Source organism: Anneissia japonica, unplaced genomic scaffold (genome assembly GCF_011630105.1).
Source record: "Anneissia japonica isolate Jap-2015-1 unplaced genomic scaffold, ASM1163010v1 scaffold287835_len3118868_cov185, whole genome shotgun sequence".
Classification (NCBI taxonomy): Eukaryota; Metazoa; Echinodermata; class Crinoidea; order Comatulida; family Comatulidae; genus Anneissia; species Anneissia japonica.
Genome location: NW_022737223.1, coordinates 1,737,470 through 1,757,317, shown reverse-complemented (window position 1 = coordinate 1,757,317; position 19,848 = coordinate 1,737,470). Strand labels below are relative to the sequence as shown.

General features: G+C 36.4%; 1 protein-coding gene across 1 annotated transcript in view; it reads right to left on the bottom strand.

Annotated features, from left to right (window-relative positions):
• The window catches only part of LOC117117144, a gene marked incomplete at its 3' end in the record, with an annotated part of 46,194 nt that overhangs the window by 22,539 nt on the left and 3,807 nt on the right, over positions 1–19,848 (bottom strand). The window contains exons 2-9 of the mRNA XM_033261354.1: positions 16,245–16,328; positions 10,693–10,738; positions 8,282–8,533; positions 6,968–7,078; positions 5,923–6,180; positions 4,104–4,235; positions 1,653–1,907; positions 925–1,053 (exon numbers count right to left, since the gene is read on the bottom strand). Of these exons, the coding sequence (XP_033117245.1) occupies positions 925–1,053; positions 1,653–1,907; positions 4,104–4,235; positions 5,923–6,180; positions 6,968–7,078; positions 8,282–8,533; positions 10,693–10,738; positions 16,245–16,274 (1,213 nt within the window). The remainder of the gene's footprint in view (positions 1–924; positions 1,054–1,652; positions 1,908–4,103; positions 4,236–5,922; positions 6,181–6,967; positions 7,079–8,281; positions 8,534–10,692; positions 10,739–16,244; positions 16,329–19,848) is intronic.

Sequence of the window (19,848 nt, the reverse complement as noted above, 5' to 3'; positions counted from 1 at the left end):
ATAACACAATGAAAAAGACGATGAGTTTCTATTTCCGCCTTTCTGGCTCTTTGTTATAGAACTTGCCTGTTTGTTAACATATTTTTGCTTATTTGCTATTTATCATGTTGAAGGGCATTTAATCTAAGCGGCTCCTTTATTCTATGTCATTGTTTATTTCCATTATTGTTATTGCCGACTGAGAACTGTGATCCCACACTGATATTAGCCTCATTATAATTACAGTTCCCAATTAATTTATCTGTTAATTATTTCTATTCTTACTCTGCCCCTTAGTTTTTTTGTCCTATAACCATGTTCATTATATTCTATTAAAATGTCAACCAATCATATTATAATTCAATATGCATTCTGGAACAAACGAAAGACGATAAAGTACAGTTCTTATCCCAGAGGGTACTCTTTATCTACCTGTTAAGGATGAGCTAATAGTGGATGCATATCATCCACATAATTGTATACCATGTTTCATAAAATTACAGTATGACTTGATGTGTTGGTGGTAGAATTAGTGTTATCCAGGGCTGCAAGGAGGCAGCTTCTACATATGATTATCATGATGATGTTGATTATGATAATCATATACATAATGATAATAATGTATGTGCATCCATTATCAGGCCATAAAAAATAAATTGTTTGCTTGCTTTTTAATGCCGAAAATTATATAGAAGGGGTGGGTACAAACACGTTTTTTTTTTCTCCTGTCACCAAAATTAACATATTAAATCACAGTGCTAGCAATTAAGCCTGTCTCATTATTTGTTTTTCAAAGGGTATTCATTAGGCTGAATAAAAATAACCCATAATCAATATTTGGCAATGAATTTAGGCCTAGAATGGCAATACTTTACATCAAACACCAAACTAATTTTATGTCAATCATTTTGTTAATTTCATTAATTGTGTAAAGGTAACACATACCCCTTTCGCAAATTATCCATTTTGGCTCATCACAATGCACTGTTTTCCAGCGATCTTCTTTCAGCACTGTACAGTCTCCTGAATTGGGTTGTCCCTCAGGAGGAACATTAAACAACGTTGATAACATTGCTGCACATGATGAAACAATATAAGAAATCATTATGTAAGTACTTTCTTCAGTGAAGGGTTATTAAATAGTGAAAAATTTTTTAACAAATTTGTCCATTATTCTATACCCATCCATAACACACACACACAGTGAATGCTAATGGGACTTAAAAGGGTAGAAGTATACACAACAAGTGTCTGAAGGCTTATTTCCAGTGGGGTCCTTCTGGTAGTAAATTGGACAGTACACCGGGAGACAATCCCTACTGTACTCTCTTCCGAAGAGTGTACTGCGTTCTTTATATACCTGAGCACGTCACTACATTGTACAGCCGTTACACAAAGAATTCAACTCCGCTCCCTGCGAGCGCTAAACGATGCGACGCTGTCTGCTGATTGGCAGTATCAGTCTGGACAGATCGTCATTAAATATTACCCGTTGAGAACATCGTCACATTGCATTCTTTATGGAATCGCTATATTGGCCAGCTTAATGTGCACAAGGACCATATTGCACAAGCAGGACTAATGTATTTAAACATCTCATTTAAGAGAGGGTGTGCTATTAAAACTTTTCACTGTAAATGGTAGAGGGTAGGTCATAGTCAAGTTTACCGTACCTTGAAAATCAATCCATCTAGTGTATGCCACAGGAATCTCAAAGAAACCACCTATATTTCGGTCATCATAACCAGTCCATGTGTTCCAAAGCATGCCAACATGTAAAAGATCCAACTCTTCTGCCGAATCTAGGACTAAGACGCTGGAGTGGATGCTTTCACAAATCTGTAATGCGTCACGGTACCCTGCCTTTTCATAGTGATGAAGGTAGTAACACGAGTTCCCATAGTACATGAAAGCAGGAGGACAGGCATCTGTAATGAAACATTTTTCTTTATTTAACGTGCTCAAGATCAAATCAATTTTATTTGATACCAATGCTCTATCCTCATCATCAAATTTTATGTGACAAATTTGTGTGATGTGCGCATAAATTATGATTATGCGCATAAATTATGATGATGTCATATTACACCAAAATATGGGCACACCGTTAAAACCTTGAATAGAAGCCTTGGGCTTCTGCTTTTTTTTTTTGCGACCTTTGGACGTGCTTCTTTTCGAGATGGCCTTCTTTTCGAGGCTATTTTTGAAAAAGTAAAGAGGGGAGCTTCTTTTCAAAATGAATGCTATAAATTTACGGACTACTATAAAACAATAAAATAGGGCCACTGTAACATCAGTCAGTATCAAAGAATATATTACCCTGCATTAAGTCACCAAAAGCTACTATATAAACCAAACATGTTTTTAATTTGTTTTATTTGAAATTCATGCACAGTCACTGTACTATCTCGAAAAGAAGCCCATGCTAACTTTAAAAAATCCCCGGCTTCTTTTTAAGATGGGCTTCCTTTCGAGGCTACTTTTGCAAACTAAAGAGGGGGCTTCAATTTGAGATGGGCTTCTTCTCGAGATTAAACCCATTGGGCTTCTATGCAAGGGAGAAAAAGTGATATTTTAAGATAATATTTCATTGGTACATGATCCCAGGAACACAGATGGAGTATTAGGTTCATGGTCATGGTACATGAAATACTAACGCAAAACAACCTTGAATAGAAGTCCTGTGGTCTTAATCTCGAGAAGGAGCCCATCTCAAAACGAAAACTCTCTTTAGTTTACAAAAGTGATCTCAAAAAAGGCCTGTCTCGAAAAAAAGCCTATATAGGCTAACTTTTCAAGATGGTATGGGTTTCTTTTCGAGATAGTATGCACTGTTCATGAATTTCAAAGAAACACAATACACAAATAAAAACACAATTTGTTTTACATTAGTTTAAAACACGTTATATCGTCATTGCGGACTTATAAAATCCGCATACGCCTTAAAACTAAAAGAAAATGCATACATTTAGAGTCTGCACTGAGCCCAAAAAATCCGCAATGAAAATATAACGTGTTTTAAAAAATAAATGTTTTCAGTAGTCCTATAGTAGTAAATTCCCCCTTTACTTTGAAAAATATTGAAAAAAAAGCCAATCTCAAAAAGAAGCCTATCCAAAGGTCCTACAAATAAAACCCAGGGCTTCTATTTGAGGTTTTACAGTATTTTGTGTAATTAACTGAGACACAACCTAAAAAAGATTTTTACGGATTACTTGTTTTGCTTGAAATCCGTTTTTTGGTTTTTTTTCAAGCTTAAATTAACAAAATTATAACACAGCCTTACATTTTAGCCAAGAGGGTTACAATTGTATCAACTAAAATGCATGGGGTTAGTGATATTTCATAATTTTTATATTTCTGAACATACTTATAAAATTCAACTTTCTACATTTTTAAAATATAGGTCTCCCTCCAATTAAACTTTTGGGACCAATGTTTCCACGGTCTTTAGTAGCTTTTATCTCTAATTAGAATAATAAAGATAAAAGACATCTGCAAAACTGGGACTACAAAAAAAGTGGTCTATATTTGGAGTTGGTTCTTAATTGCAGGTGTCTTTAATTAGAGACCTGTATACACTTTATAAATAATTTTAAATTATTAAATATGTAGTCCATCACTTTATTGTAGATGTAGTAATTGTAGAATATAACTTTTTCTTGTGGTAAACTTAATAGAATTTTGTAATGATATTTGTGAGGGCTGTTGGGTTTCTCTTTCTGATTGGATTGTTTTACACTTGTTTGTCATGGCTGAAATTTGAATAAATATATTTGAATTAATATATGTGAATAAATATTAGCAATGAACCCTAGAATTATGCCTAGGCTTATAGTTTTAAAATAGTAATCCTGATTGTCATATGCTCAGTAGCGGCACTAGGGGAGGGCAAAGGGGGCATTTGCCAGGTAATTTTATTACTGAGCATTTAAACAAAAAAACAAGCACATAGGATAGAAACATTACCCTTAGATTCTCGCAGACGTTCCTTTTCCTCCTGTCTCTTATACACATCTCCCTTGGGTGTTGCACACATCCCCTAGATATGACCATGCAAATAATGGTGTTAATGACAATACAGTGATAGAAACCAAACAAATCAATCCAAAGGCAGAACCTACCTATTTGACAAACAGCAATAGTGCTCAATGTCACGTCACATGGAATATCATTGATTCCATCATACTGACTGTAAATTGCTGTACACTGTTCACCATTTCCATTGTTATTAGGTTGACCACTATACCATTCATCTGTAACTCAATAAAAAAAAATGGAAGGAAGGATTACTATAACAAGTTTAGCTCAGTCGGCTATACTGGTGTAACACTACAATGTTCGATGGTTCTATCAGTTTGATGGTTCGATCAGTGATACAATGAGTCAAGACACCAATTCAAGCTGAATATAAAAGGGTTTATTCATCAAATGTGTGAACACCAGATGCAGCTTGGGACCACATTTGTACTCCACCAAGACTCGTCTCCCCTAGTCTAGTCCTATATGGCGGCCCACAAGACTATTTCCACGGAAACATCCCATAATGTTGTATGTAACAAAGTTGAAAGGTTACACTGATGATACAGCCGCTGTGTGCAGTGCCGTAGCTAGGAGTCTTGAAATAGAGGGGCAGGTGGGGGGCTCGATGATTAAGTAAGGGGTTCTAACTTGCAAAATAAGGGAATTTTAGGTGATTTTTAACTACTTGAGTGTGATTTTTTTTCTTTTAAATAAAATGTTTACGCCATTTGTGCTCTGAGAATGAGTTAAAGGGTGCAGTACACTCTTCGGAAAAAGTATGTGATGCAATCAAATTTACAACAATGAGAAACTGAGATAAATGTGTTAGAAGATCAGAGCCTATGGGTGTGTTTCTACTGAATATCAAGAAAGAAACGGTTCTCTTATCATTGGTTGATTATTGAATTAGCCAGATAAAGAACCGCGTTGCAACTGCATTATTGATGCAACATGAAACGGTTACCACACTGATACTCTACATGTGACTTTGAATTGTTGGGATATAAATTTTTAAGTGGTGCATAAAAGGATACTTGATCAACGTGAACAAGAACATTTTTTTTTAAACATGTGCTTGAACATAATTGCATGCTCAGGTACCCTTAAACCACAGGTGGGTGTGCGGCCTGACAGTGATTATTTTTGCGGCCCACGAAAATGAATTAAAAACCCTATGTGTGCGGCCCACCAACCATCCTTGGCTAGAACACCTTGTTTTTCACGGCCCGACACCAATCATCTATAAAAAGAAAAACTGAGAATAACGTGGAGCAGCAGTTCATGAAGGTTTGAACACACTGGAATCATCAAAATCTGGATGAGGCCTCCGGTGTTAAATCAAAAATTCCCTCACAGGATGCAAGCCTTCTGACTTAACGGGTTATCGTGGGTTTTACATCAAAATTAGTCCATACTCTAGAGTATCTAGATGTGTACCACCATCGAATCTACCACATCCAATGCAAAATCCAAAATGAAACCTCAGCAAAAATAGCTATTAGAACATAGCCCTACTTGTTTGTATGATCATACCTGCCAGCTCCCACACATAATGTGCATGAGCATCCACTTTTTACATCTCACGCCTACGTTGTATTCTCACACATCATAAAAATGTTATAAAATATAAAATGTATAGGCGGATTATACCCTAATATTCATAAAAATTATTGAATTCATCATTGAAATGTGAATACAGGCCATATAAATTTATTTTAATGAAGTTTTACCGACTGACGACCATAATCAGTAGCAGTTCTATCATAATTTTTTATAAATAACATAAAGGGCGCTCTATTTTGTGATTTTTACATATAGGGTATTATATATATACTCGCGCATCGGATGCCAGCGAAGTTGGCATGTGTATGATCATAAAAAGAATAGAACCCAGTTGCATCAGCCAGTTGCATCACCCACCTGCCAAGTACGGTGCTTCTACCTCTCCATCACAGGTGATTTCAGTAAAGAGACCTTCATGGCCCTCATCAGAGTAACCTATGTATGTGGTCGATGAAATAGATTCTAGCAGACTTTCCTTTTCCTCTTGACTCTTAAAGATTGGTAAGGTGGCACCAAAACTTTGACAAAGTTTGTTGACCTCATTCCAACTGCCATTGTGGGGAAAGTAATGTCTGCAAATGTTGCCCTCAAGTGTCCAGTCATCGGGACAACGTCCTGATAAATAATGAAGTGTTAAAGTCTAATTAATAAATTACCCTAAAACAAATAGTACTGTAAATATAACATGTCTGTACAATGTTATTTACTTATACAGTTAAAGAGGGCTCTGGGTTTAAAATTGCTATTAAAATATATATATATATATAGAACAGTCAGTTTGCACCTTGCTGATAAGACGGAGGCCAAGATTTGAATGCACGGTTATTATCAGCAACACACACGTAGGGCCTAATTTAGCCTTGGCCTATCTGGCTATTCGGCATAGCTGGGTATTCAGCCTAGCTAGAGGACAGGAGAATTTGTAGGAGTTGTAATGGGCGAGGCTATGCCCTAGAATAGGAAATATGGCCTGCTTATAGTTAGTATACTACCAACTGAAACGTTCGCAAACCCCCCCTCAATCCCCACTGATTTTAAGATAAGAATTTGACTGTTGCTGCTCGCTCGCTCAGCACACATTCAATTATCGTGAAGCAAAGAACATCAGGCAGGATGGAATCATGAACATAAATGAGTTCTCTTGTAAAATTACCAAGCTACTGAAAAACATGTTTTGCCTCATTTCGATATAACTACTATGTTAAATTTACTTCTTTGTTTTCTTCCTAAAATGTTTAACTATTTTATCCCAATTTATTTCATAACTAATCATAATATAATAAATAAACGATATGGGGGGAGAAATTTCAAACCTGGAGTTCCCCTTTAAACAGCTTATAAGAATTTTTTTGTGTACTAACCCTCTAATTCAGCCAAACAAGTAGTGTATACAAGGACTTACTGTTTCTGCAGGCCCAACTGGCTGTTTCGTTACAAGACACAGTCACCCATTCTCCACTATTAATAATTTTTGCACATCGGTTACCGTCTATTGGATGTCCTTCGGCCCACTCTGGAGGAAACAATATCTATTTCACAACAAACTTCAATTTCCAAGAGTGCTTACATTCATGCCATAAGATACAATTGATAGTATTTTTATCTTAAAACAGAACAGAAACAAACGACACCATTTCTTTAAGTGTCTTTCCCAAGAACAAAGGCAATGTTAGCGGTCACCGCAGAAGACGTGTAGGCCAGGGTTGACATTTGGCCAAAAGGAGTAATTAACAATAAGAAAACACCTATTTTTACAGTACCAGTTTACATACTGGCTTATAATAATTTTTGTATCCTTGCAAATACAGCCTTGCGAAAAATACCATTATGGTGAAAGTAGTCGTCGTCATCGCCATCACCATCATTGATTGCGGCTGTGGTCATCATCATTCTTATTGCTACTATTATTACAATATTTTTATTATTGTTATTATCATTAGTATTATATTATATTACTATATATTAATAGGCTGAGGTGGTGTGTGTTTGGCATTGAAGCCCATAGACTATCTTGGCTGGCAACCCTTGTGTGCACTGAACCATGAAAAAATAATAAAGATAATGATAACGATAAAAATGTAAATGAAAACTGTGATGGCATTGGTGATGAGGATACGTATAGTGACGTTTTGCATCAATGTACAATGGGTACAAGAAACACTATGGATATTTTTACGATATGCTGTAGTGTATAAGATAGCAAGACTGAAGTTTAAAGGTTAGGGCCAAAGGCCACCTCCATCAATCAACTCATTCAAGTTTGTCGGAACAATATCCACGGCCAAAGGCTTCAGCACAGCACACACAGTGTCGACGATCACTGTAGTGTGTGCCCGGCCTTCTTCTTATCGAGTCACTACGTAGCTAGTATGTATGATCTAGCTTACGTAGTGTGGTAGAAGGATTCGCAGATAGGATGGATACCTGACATGAGCCACGTCGTAAGCGCTCCTTCTGTGGCCGGACAGGGGACTAGAGATGGACCAGTACACTGGGGTAACCCCCTACTCTTCTCGAATGATGTGCTGGGTTCTTTAAAGTGCACACGAGCCAATTGTGTACACTGGACCTACGGATTTGAGTCCTTATCTGAGAAGACTTGTTCCACCACCGGAACCATAAGCGAGCCTGCCGTTCAAACCAGCGCCGATAATGGCTGTATGTCACGGTTCCCCTGCGTTAACCGCTCTACTCGCCATGCCTAAATGTCACTTACTGCTAATGGTATTAGACTGTCTGATTTGTATTCCCTTCCACCACCAAATACCATTCACATTTAAATAGAGATCCACTATTGTATCGCCATACATGTTACCAGTAACAAATTCACTCTCATCTTCTGTTAGGATGTAAACTGCCAAGGAATTCTTTTCAGCACAGATCCCAGTAATGTCTTTTCTGGTTGCATTACCAGTGCCGAAGTAATAAACGCTATTTCCATATTGCAGCTCCTTCTCTGCAGCTAAAACTGATGAAAAGATATATTTTAAAATACAACAAGGCATCAAAAAGTTGGGATGATGGGGATATATAGTACCGTATTTCTCTCCACCGATAATCAGTGGTGTAACAATGATTAATGGCGCCTGGAGCGAAAAAAAAGTTAGTGGCCTCATGCATTTTAATAATTGATTACTTAAGAGTCACAAAAGTGGCTGAGGCTGAGGGGCCCCTTTACAGCAGAATATCATCAATACGGTAGCGTTTTATATATTACTACTATATAGGCCTAACTCGATTTGTATTTTCTGAGTAAATTTGGTAGTCCATTTTTCATTATTTCAGTTTATAGTGGAGCCCGACTGTGAAATAGTTTTGAAATCAATTTTGTGTGAAATAAGTGTTGTCGTGTGATTCCACATAAGGACATTTTATGAGTTAAAAAAAAAAAAACAGAAATTGCATTGTTTTAATTTGCTAATTTTTGGTGTCTTCTACTGGACCGTTAAGTCAAGTTAGAAGAGTGTTGTGCATAAAGTAAAAGGACCCCCCCAGGGGGCCCCTTCAACTTGGGCAGGGGCGGATCCAGAATTTTCCAAACAGGGGGCACAACATATCCAGAATAGATAAGTGAGAGCGCTAATTTCAATATATGCCTTGAAATTTGAAAATTTAGTGCCAAAACGGGAGAGGAGGAAAGGCACGTCCCCCGTTCCCCCTACTGGATCTGCCCCTGTTGCGGCTGGGAATTCTTGCCGAGACAGCCCATACACGTTTCCCCACTGCCACATAATAATTACACCATTTACTCTCATAAATCACAAATATACTCATACTGTCCCATGGAAATACACTCGGTAACAGGTAGGCACAGTAGCCCAGTGGCGTATCCAAGGGGAGGCGTGGGGGGCGCACGCCCCCCCCCCACAAAAAGCTTGCGTCCCCCCCCCCCCCCTATTCGAAAACTTCAAAGCAAAAAAAATATATAATACGGAATTGCTAGTTTAACTGAATTTAGACATTCCTAAGAATGAAAAAAATGTAAAATAAGACTGAAATTTGATTTTTTGTGTTCCACACAAAAAATAAATGCGGATGAATTTTTCATTTTGATTTTGCAATAGGTCGTGAGAAGAAATATCGTAGGCGCCGAAAACATTAGCCTATCCACCGCTAGGCCTAGCCTTACCTCGATTTAGGTTCTGTTATCACACATAAAAACGGCCGACATGATATTTTCCGTTGCTAGTATTGACACTTGTGAAATATAATATTTCATAGGAATTATTTCAAATTTGTTAAAAACTGATTCTGAAAGAGATTTTGACACTTAAACAAACATATCTCAGCCTTAATTGAACGACCACATCGTGCGAGATACGAAGTACAAAGACTAATCTCATTAGAGAGGGCGCACTTTATTGACTGTATAAAAGTATACATAAAAGCGAGAGTATTCCAGTGGATGCGATCTACAACCTCTGACTTTGCCTAGTAACGATGAATTCGTCCAGAAAATGGTAATATTTTATGAGAAATAGTCTGTATTTCTCATTTTTTTTATTCTTTTGCGTAAAACTAAAATTCATACCAATATTTTTCCATGGTTTATAATAATTGGAGTAATGCAAATGAATATTTTCTAAAAAAAGTCAGTTTTTAGTGAAAGTTTGCCGGGAATGGGGCTTTAAAATGTGCTGGCGATATAACCTCCCCAACACCCTTGCACTATTAAGATAAAAGGGATAAATGTTGTAAGATAATTAGGCTTGTGTAGCAAGATTTCCTATAAAAAAACATATAAACAATTTATGTATATTTTACATTGGTTTACATATGTACTGTCCCCTGCAAAAAACAAAAACAAATCATAAAAATCATTTTAGAAATTTACTTGCCCATTTTGAAGTAACATAAAAATTATCAACTTGAACATAGAAATTAGTGTATTTAAAAAATGCTTATCCATAAAAACAATCATTTTACAGCGAAAAAATGATAGGAACACTTATTATAGGAACACTTTTTTTTTATTTAATAATTTCTATGCTCAAGTTAATAATTTGTATGTTACTGCAAAATGAGCAAGTTAATTTAAAAATAATTTTTTATGATTTTGGTCATTTTCAAGGGACAGTACATCTTTAATAAATTCCTTTTATGGTGCCTACTATATAGTGTACTTACCAATTGTCATTAAGTGTAAAACAGAAAGATTTAATAAAAGGCAAACCTGAAATGATAAATATATAAAAAAAATTAACATAAAGGTGACCACAAACAAATCATACAAATGCTAAGTCCACCCCTTATATATATTTTCTAAGGTATGAGACGAGATGAAATTTTAAAATGGACCTTTCAGCTATGGTAAACCCTGCCCCCTTGAATACCGTTCAAAATGTTTGCCGGACCTTTACAAACTAGCTTTAAAGGTAATCGTGTTTGTGGGCCAACAACCAGTGGTGGGGAGAACAGAGAGAGCATTTGCTGCAGAGCTTTTTCAAACATAACTGCTTTTATAGCATTATTTAGACCCATAGAACACAAAAATCCTCTGACTTTCGTTTCACTGACCACACCGACCCCACCAGAGCTTTGCCCCTGGACCCCATGCCCAGAGAAATCTTATTTCTTATGTGTATTATCTTCTAAAAAGCTAGTTTTTTAAAAAAAAGTTTTAGTTTTAGGCTACAGGCTGTCATGATATATTCAGTAATTTTTTTACAACAATCTGTTGGCACCTATTGCCAAAAAATGCTGTTGAATCAGCTGCTTATTCCTAATTTGATACAGTCTTATGTTTCTGATTTTCTTCTTTAGCCTTTCATTTGCTGCACTATACCCTGGCCCCGTAGTCAAAGGGGAGGGGAAAGTCCCCTGCTAAATGTTTGGTGTCCCCCCCCCCCCTGCTAAAATCAAAGATACATAATTAATTACAGTAAAACGAAAAACAAAAATTATTTTGTTTAGTAACAAAACAGTTATTGGGAGAAAATATTGGGGAAATCTGGTCAGGATGGAACACAATGGCATCATCCAAAGCTTTGTTAGAAGAGTGTCATCTGAGTGTTTCCCTATTGGTATTCGCCTTGATGTGAAATGAAGTGGATATCCAGCCTCGTACCCAAAAGGGGAGTGGGGGGAAGCAGTGGTGTAGCTAGGTGCAAAAGGACTCAAGTGCAAGATTAATTACCGGGCCCTTTGGTGTGATATGGAATTCCCTAGTTTTCAGAAAATTCATTTTAAGAAGTGCTTTTTGTACCCCCTACTTCTAAAGGCCTAGGTTAGAAATAGCATAATTGATAATTCGATTTGTAACTATTTTAAGAGGGGCATATTTGGTCTCAGCAGCTGTTCTAAACTAATTTTTTTTTTTAAATGGTGGCAAGTACGAATAAACAATTGCAGTGGCAGATCAAGGAATTAGAATAGAGGGGCCAGGGAGGGATTTTCACAGAATATGGAGAAGGAAGACTACCTCATCCCCTCCATCGTTGGGGCTAAGGTAAGAAAATTTATGATTATAGCACCAGATGGCCGGAAATGGTTCTCAGACTTATAATGCATATAATTTCCTGTTACCCCATTTTTTATAATTTTGAAAAAATAGGGGGGTTGGGCAGGATGGGGTCCCGGCCTTGAATACACCATTGAACACAGTAATCAAAAATTACTCCTTTAAAAACTGAATATTTTTTAGGGTCCCACTGCCCGTTTTTCTTCAAAATTAAGTTGGAAAATATTCTAATTTTTCAGTATAATTCCTTATATTTAACTATTTACCCATTCTTATTATTATTTTTAGGTCTATTTATGATTGGGCCCCTAATAGCCCTGGGCCCCAGAGTCTAGCTACGGGGCTTCTATCCCCAACTTTATCGTGGTCATGAGGAACTTTCAAACTCATTAGATAATTGCTTTTTTAAGATTAGGAATAAGGAAAGGCCAAGCACAAACACAAACGAAATAACATATTTCTTTATAAAGGATGGACACCTACATACCTAAACCTAACTTTAGTCAAATAAAGCATAAATGTTATGTTTACTTTACAGTATGCTGTTCAAATTTTTTTTAGTGTATTTTAGGCAGTTGACTGCCAGACCTTTTTTTTAAGGTTCCTTCCAGTATGCCAAAACAAGTTTATGTGTACAAACATGCTTTTTTGAAATTTTATCTAGTCATACATCATCAAAATGATGTGTCTAATAAATTGGCGGGAAAATATTAGGGGGCGAGTATACTCGTCGACGGCACTATGATAGAACGTTTTATTGACTATGCCAAGTGCGAGTTATCTCGTCCGCTTTTTGCATGGGTTGGTATATGTTCAAAGGGCGCCCCCCCCCCCACTTGTGCCACTCGAGTGTACTACCGGCAACATAACATAACAAACATACATATGTCATATGTACGTTATCGTCTAGGTGTATCTTCCCTGAACTATCAGCCGACTAATCTGTGGTTCTACAAAGTATAACAAAGAAGTTACAAACGCTAGAATGTTACCCCGATTTTGAGGAGTATACCTTGTCCCTAGCGCCCTCAGCAACACTCTGTGAGCGAGTATACTTGTCACTGGCAGCCAACGTGTTAAACAGCTTCAAGTTGGTAAAAAAAAAAAAAAAAAAAAAAAAAATTAAAAGCAATTGATTTCTTTGAAATAAATAAATGGTTGTCTCATGTTGTCTTTTGGAGACCACTTTTATCTTTAGTCTTCATTTAGATGTTTCAGGTGCGGTTACCCTCCAATTATGCTGCTTTGAGAACACTTCAAGCCTGTGGTCTCTATTTAGCGATTTTTTAATTTGAGACCAAACCCCAAAACCACCCCAAATTTCAGATTTAAATTATCGTTTGCTAAAAAATATCAATCACAAAATATTGTTTTAAAAAACATGAATACACAACGAGGCGCTCTTATTCAAATTAGGAAGGGGCGCTTATTCGCGCGAGTACGGCAACCACCATTCATAGCCCAACTCTTATTCAACACCACTAAGGAACTGGTATGCATAACAGACCACCACTCAGGAGTACGGTGTCTTCCTTATATGGTACGACCATGGCCAGCCTACTTGGCCTAGGCTAGGGGAGTCCTGATATCGTCCTACCACACCTGTGAGAAGTAGAGTTTACTAACTTCAATTAAATATAACTCGGTTGTACTTGTTTTACTATACCTTAGTAAATAGATATTTTCTAACAATGTAGATTGACTTCTACTTCTACATACTATGTAATTGTAAGAGACTTCTTACCTGGTGAACGCGCGACAGCAAAAGTAAGAAGGCGAAATACAGAGGTATCAAGTAAAATTGACCAATGAAATATTGATGCCTAATTAATATTTATGAGGTATATTTATTGGCACTCTTAAAGTCAGGCTCCAGAGAAAAAAAAAATTGATATGTTTTAGAACTGATTTTTCTAAGACAGAAAAAAAGTTTTTTGACGAAAAACTGGAAAACGGTGAATGAGATACAGATTTTTTAATAGGCCTATTTCAAAGCTGGGGGAGAAGGGGAGTAACTGCCCAATTTTACACCTTTTTCCCCAGATTTTAAATATTCAAAAATTTGGTAATCCTATTACTACACTCAGTGGCGGCGCCAACGGGGGGTAATTTTTTAGCTTTTCAGCTTTTCAGCATTTCCACTAGGGTTCTTCCAATCTTTATTTGGAAACTCTCAAGACGCCACAGATCCAAGTGGGAGGTCTTGCGCTTATGATGTGTAATCCTTAAATTTTGTAGTGTTTGTCCATTTATTTCAGTTGCCTCTAAAATATGCTCAGGTAGAGTTCTTAAATTTGAAATACTTAAAATTGAGGGGAAAAAATCTTAAAATTGGGGGAAAAAAATGAATACCAGGACGCGTTTCGAACTTACGACTTTAGATTCTTTAGAACACATCCTTAACCGAAGGTCGTGAGTTCGAATCGCGAGGGGGAAAATTTCCTCGACGAGAACAAAGTGGGCGTGGTCGAACGTCGCTTTAAATGCCTCGAAAGTGGTCTTGGGGGAAAAGCCCCCTGAAATTTTGACAATTTAAGGGTTTCAAAGGCTTATTTAATAGATTTTAGAGTTTTCTAATATCTATAAAATACGTATATTTTTTTTTCTCCCCGACGAATTGTGGTTTATCTCTCCGACGGGGTGGGGGGGGGGGGTGTTNNTTAGAGCTCTCCCCGACGAGGGATCTATATGGTTGCCAAAAAAAAAAAAAGCTGATAAAAGATCATGAGAATTTGTTGGTACTTCATTTTGACTATATTATAACGGTGATGTGATGATGATGAATTTTACTATTTAAAAGTGTCATTTCCGGCCATCTTGAAGTACGGTACTATTTCCTAAAATGTTCTCACCTCAGCCCCAACCATGGGGTTGAGGTGAATGTGGTCACACGGCTTTGAGGTACGTCGAGTATATTAAATATATTTAAATAAGTGTTTCTTTAGTTTTATTTTCTGTGGTACATCACTCGTTTTAATTAGATATTGTTGCCGAAAACCCCTGATTAAAGATCATGAGTAACTTGCTAGCCCTTCATCTAGACTGAATAGTGTGATAATGGTAAACTTTACTGTATAAAAGTGTTTTTATTATTATTATTATTTCCTCACATTTTCTTACCTCGGCCCCAACCATGGTGGGGCTGAGGTGATTGTGGACTCACGGCTTTGAAGTAGATTAAGTCAATACATGAAAGAGAATGTTTTTCATGTATTGACTTGTGTACATTACACATACTAATTAGATCTCTGTGGTTGTCGATTATCGCTGATAATTTTGACTATAATGGTGATGTGATGATGAATTTTACTATATCAAATTGTCATTTCCGGCCATCTACAGGTACTATTTCCTTACATTTTTGCACGCACCCCCTACCTCCAAATCCTGCATCCGCCCCAGGAGGCTCTGGGTCAGCGCTTCGCGAGGACCAAAAATCCTGCAACACTAGACAGGAATTGAACCCAGGACCCTGGGATTGGAAGGCAAGCATTTTAACCACCAAGCTATTTAAATCCACTCCATCAATCCATTTTAGCTATTGTTTCTTTTATTTGTATAATATAAATATCCTTGCTTCTAACAATTTTACGTTAATTTTACGATACAATTTTTATTTTCACGTTACTTTGGCGTACAAAAACGTGTTTTTTGAGGTTTTTTTAGAATAAAAAATACAATTCATTTCATTTTCTGACAACAGAGAGATTTCGCAAGTTTACGAAAACGATAACGAATACATTATCGTCATTTTTACCTAAAACATTCTTTACAATACAAATAATAATAACAGCTTAATGAATAATACATACTGAATATGATCGCTGATATAAAAATGCAAGGATAGCCTACTTTTAAAAGATTATATGTTATGGGGATGGAAATTGCTTAAAAATTTGATGACGTAGCAGTATTTTCGTAAGCTTGCGAAACCTCCCTTTTATAGGCCCTACCTAGTCTAACCACAACGTACGTTGTGGTTGGTGAGATTTCGCAACCCTTCCCCTAACAGTAGCATATCAGCCACTGTAGGCGGTTTAGGCCTTTTGCATGAACCAAGTATCATGTTGTCAAGAATGTTTTAGGCACTATGACGATATTGATGATGACGTATGCGAAACCTCCCTAATAACGCGTTGTGCTTGCTAGGATATCGTAGGCCTAGAAGACAAATGTTAAGAAACTATTAAAAATAGTACTATAAACAATCAAAACTTACGAATAACCCTACGGGCTTGAGTTTCATCATCGCTTTAGCAAGGAACCTATTGCTTCGCAACACGCCAAGATCTGTGAAAAACAACTGTTGACAGTCGATTTTTAATAAAAAGAAAATAATAATCAACTAGTTTTATATAGGTCTATTAAATTGCAATTCATCACTTTAATTACGTGATTACGTTGGGTAAACCTGACTGCGTAAAACTTACAATATTGAATAATGAGACATTCATTAAGCTGGTAATATTGGTAAAGTACGTGCGATATGTAAAAAGAAACAAAAGCCGGAAAAATGTAATATTGATGTTGGCTATTAAACTACGATCACTGCAATGTAAACGTCTCTTAAAGTTGTGCCAGAGAAGTAAAAATCATGTTAAAAATTTATTATCGGACATTTTTTTTTTACATTTCTGCCTGAAACTCACCTCTGTGAGATCGATGGTTTCGATTATTATTTGATCCACATTAAGTCCGCACGTAATGATACTCACAAACTATTTTATCTGTCTTATAATAAATATATTCTAAAAGAAATTAGAACATAAATATTATGACACTATGACGGATGGTGGTGGTCGGGGACGCATGTCACCAGAATGACTTTGAAAGTTTAAATCGATCCCGATCAAATCAATTTTCTTTTCATAATGAAGGTAATATTGTTTTTACATCACATCATGTACAAACATTTCCTTTTAAATACACTGTAGTAATAAGAATAAAATGTGAAATTTTCATAAATAAAGAAATTGGTAAAAGAAAGTAGAAAAAAGGATACTATCTTAAAGTTATAATATGTATGTATGTATGTATGTATGTGTCCATGTATAGTGTAGCAATGTTGAATTGTGAGAAAAAAATATAGCGCTACCATCAGCATAAAGTATTAGCTTACAATCGGAATCGATAGCCGACTCAGAATCATATCATTTATAGTAATTGTTACTGTCGTGATGGAATAGACAATAACTGGATTTGCGTCAGGAGAATCAAGTAGGCCTATAGGTATAATTTTGTCCTACCTGACGTAGAAATGTACTGAATACTCAGTACGTGTGAAAACAATTGCGAAAAAAAAAATCGCGGCAAGCTGTTCTCGGGTGGACGAACCCACGATCTCTAGATCACTAGGCTGGGATCAGTACCGTACATTTCCACGTCAGGTAGGGCAAAATTACTCCCTAATCTTTATTTCATCCAATCTGGAAAAGTTTTAGATTCTTGTCGACAATGGCTCACTGATAACAAGCTTTCATCAAACATAGAAAAGACAGAATGCATACTTTTCGAAACTAAACGAAAGCTTCGCAACACAGATTTGAAAATTATCACATGGACATAGGCCTACACTTAATGGGTCCACTTCTATCAAGTATTTAGGTCTTGAAATAGGTCAAAATATTTCATGTGAGCTCATTACTAGAACCATTATTCTATTTAGACAAGCTAGAGGCTTTGATATTAGAATCCGTAAAATTATTTTGCTCAGATTTAATTACATGCCTCTTTGACTACTGTGCATCTGCATGTTACAATGGTATAAGCAAATGTATTGCTTTAATTAGGACCCCATTGAAAATGAGCATGAATATCGTCGGCTTAATGTGTAATCCATGGTGCTCTATTGTCTTTTTTTCATATGTTTTCTAATTTTGAGTATCTAATAAATCAAATCAAATCAAATCCCTAGGGTTGTACCTACCCTCATAATTAACTTGGTCAAAGCAAAGGTCAAACGACCTAGGGTGTCATAGGCTATAGGCTATTCTACTTGCGTTTTGCTCAAATATATTTGGCTTCAAAGTCAGACTCCGGAGGAAAAACAATTTTTGATATGTTGTAGAACTGATGTTTGTAAGACAGCAAAAAAAGTTATTTGACGAAAAACTGGGGAACGGTCAACGAGATACAGATTTTTTAATAGGCCTATTTAAAAACTGGGGAAAAAAGGGGCGTAACCTAGCTGTCTATGCAGACGCCCTAACCAACTGGGCCAGTGAGGCTTTGTTGGGAATTAAATTAGAACCTCTTTTTTAAAATTATAAATAGCGAACCTTTTAATTTTTTTATTATGAATAGCGAACCTCTTTTTCTAATTATAAATAGCGAACCTTTTTTTTTTTATTATTATGAATAGCGAACCTTTTTTTTAAATTATGAATAGCGAACCTCTTCTTATATTATGACTAGCAAACCTTACAAATAATGGCCCTTTATTTATATTATGAGTAGCGGACCCTTTTTCTTGATTATGACTAGCGAACCTTATTCCTTGTGGTCCTTTTATTAAATTAAAACTAGTGACCCTTTTCTTGATTATGACTAGCAAACCTTATGAATAACGGTCCTTATTTTTTATGAATAGCGAACCATTTTCTTCATTATGAATAGTGACTCTATGGTATAGGGTAAGCTAATGTTATGAATAACGAACCTTATGAATAATGAGCCTCATGAATAGCAAACCTTATGACTAGCGAGTTTGACCCATAGTTTCTGCTACCTGGGATCAACAATTAACAAAAAGCTTTACTTTTTGTTAATTTGATTCTTGGTATCAAATGGCAAGATATGGTAACCAATGTTGAAGTGCTTCCAAAAGCTGATCAGTTGATATGAAGAAAATCATTGGTTCAAAAACACTAAGATTGCTGGGACACGTAGAAAGAATGGGCGCGGATCGTATCCCAAAAAAGGTTCTTTATTCTGAGGTCAAGAATGGAAGTAGGAAAGTTGGAAGACCAAGACTTAGCTTTTTGGACCAGATTAAGAGCGACTTGAAGGAATTCAACATTGGGCCGAACGACGTGGAGATCAAGAATCCGGGATGGAGCAAAACACTCCGAAGATGCGTGGATTACAAAAGAAGCAGTCAAGAGAGAAAGAAGAAAACGGAGGCGTGCACACCATGATTATCATTGATCGAAGGAGCCAATCAATATATATATCCTTTTGAGAGGCTATGAGTACTGGGGTAAGTCCAGATATATGCAGGAGGGCGTGGTCCAGAAAGAAAAAGGGCACTCCTGTATAAATGGCAGTTATAATTAAGTGGCGAACCGTCTATTGGCTAGTCACCCTTCCATCTTTTTTTTGAAACTTGAAAGCCAAAATTATATTAGATTAGCCTGGAAATTAATCTCTTATGTCTGTCCCAATATTCCCTGTACTCGCGCTAAACCATACGTCGACAAAAGTGACTCCATTCAGCAGCAAAACTGCACTTGTTATTTTTAAACTGCCTTTAGTTTCTCACACAACAGCTGGTTACATTTCATATACAAACTGTCTAATCGTGTTGAACAGAGAAGAATTGTTCAATGTCTTCTGAAATTTGTTTACAAATAAATGACAGCCTTATTAACTTCCCAATATATGCAAATTTCTCACATTTCTCGTCACTACACATTACTTACGTAAATCACACACTTTACATATAAATCCAGCCCGGTGCATGGCGGCATTGTCCTACATCATTCTTTCCACAATATATAAATTCACTATGGAATTTTCTCCAAAAATAATTCAGGCAGTTATTATTCATGTCATCTTTTTGTAAGGCTAGACAAATGTTGTTAAAGCAGTGGAGTATCTAGGAG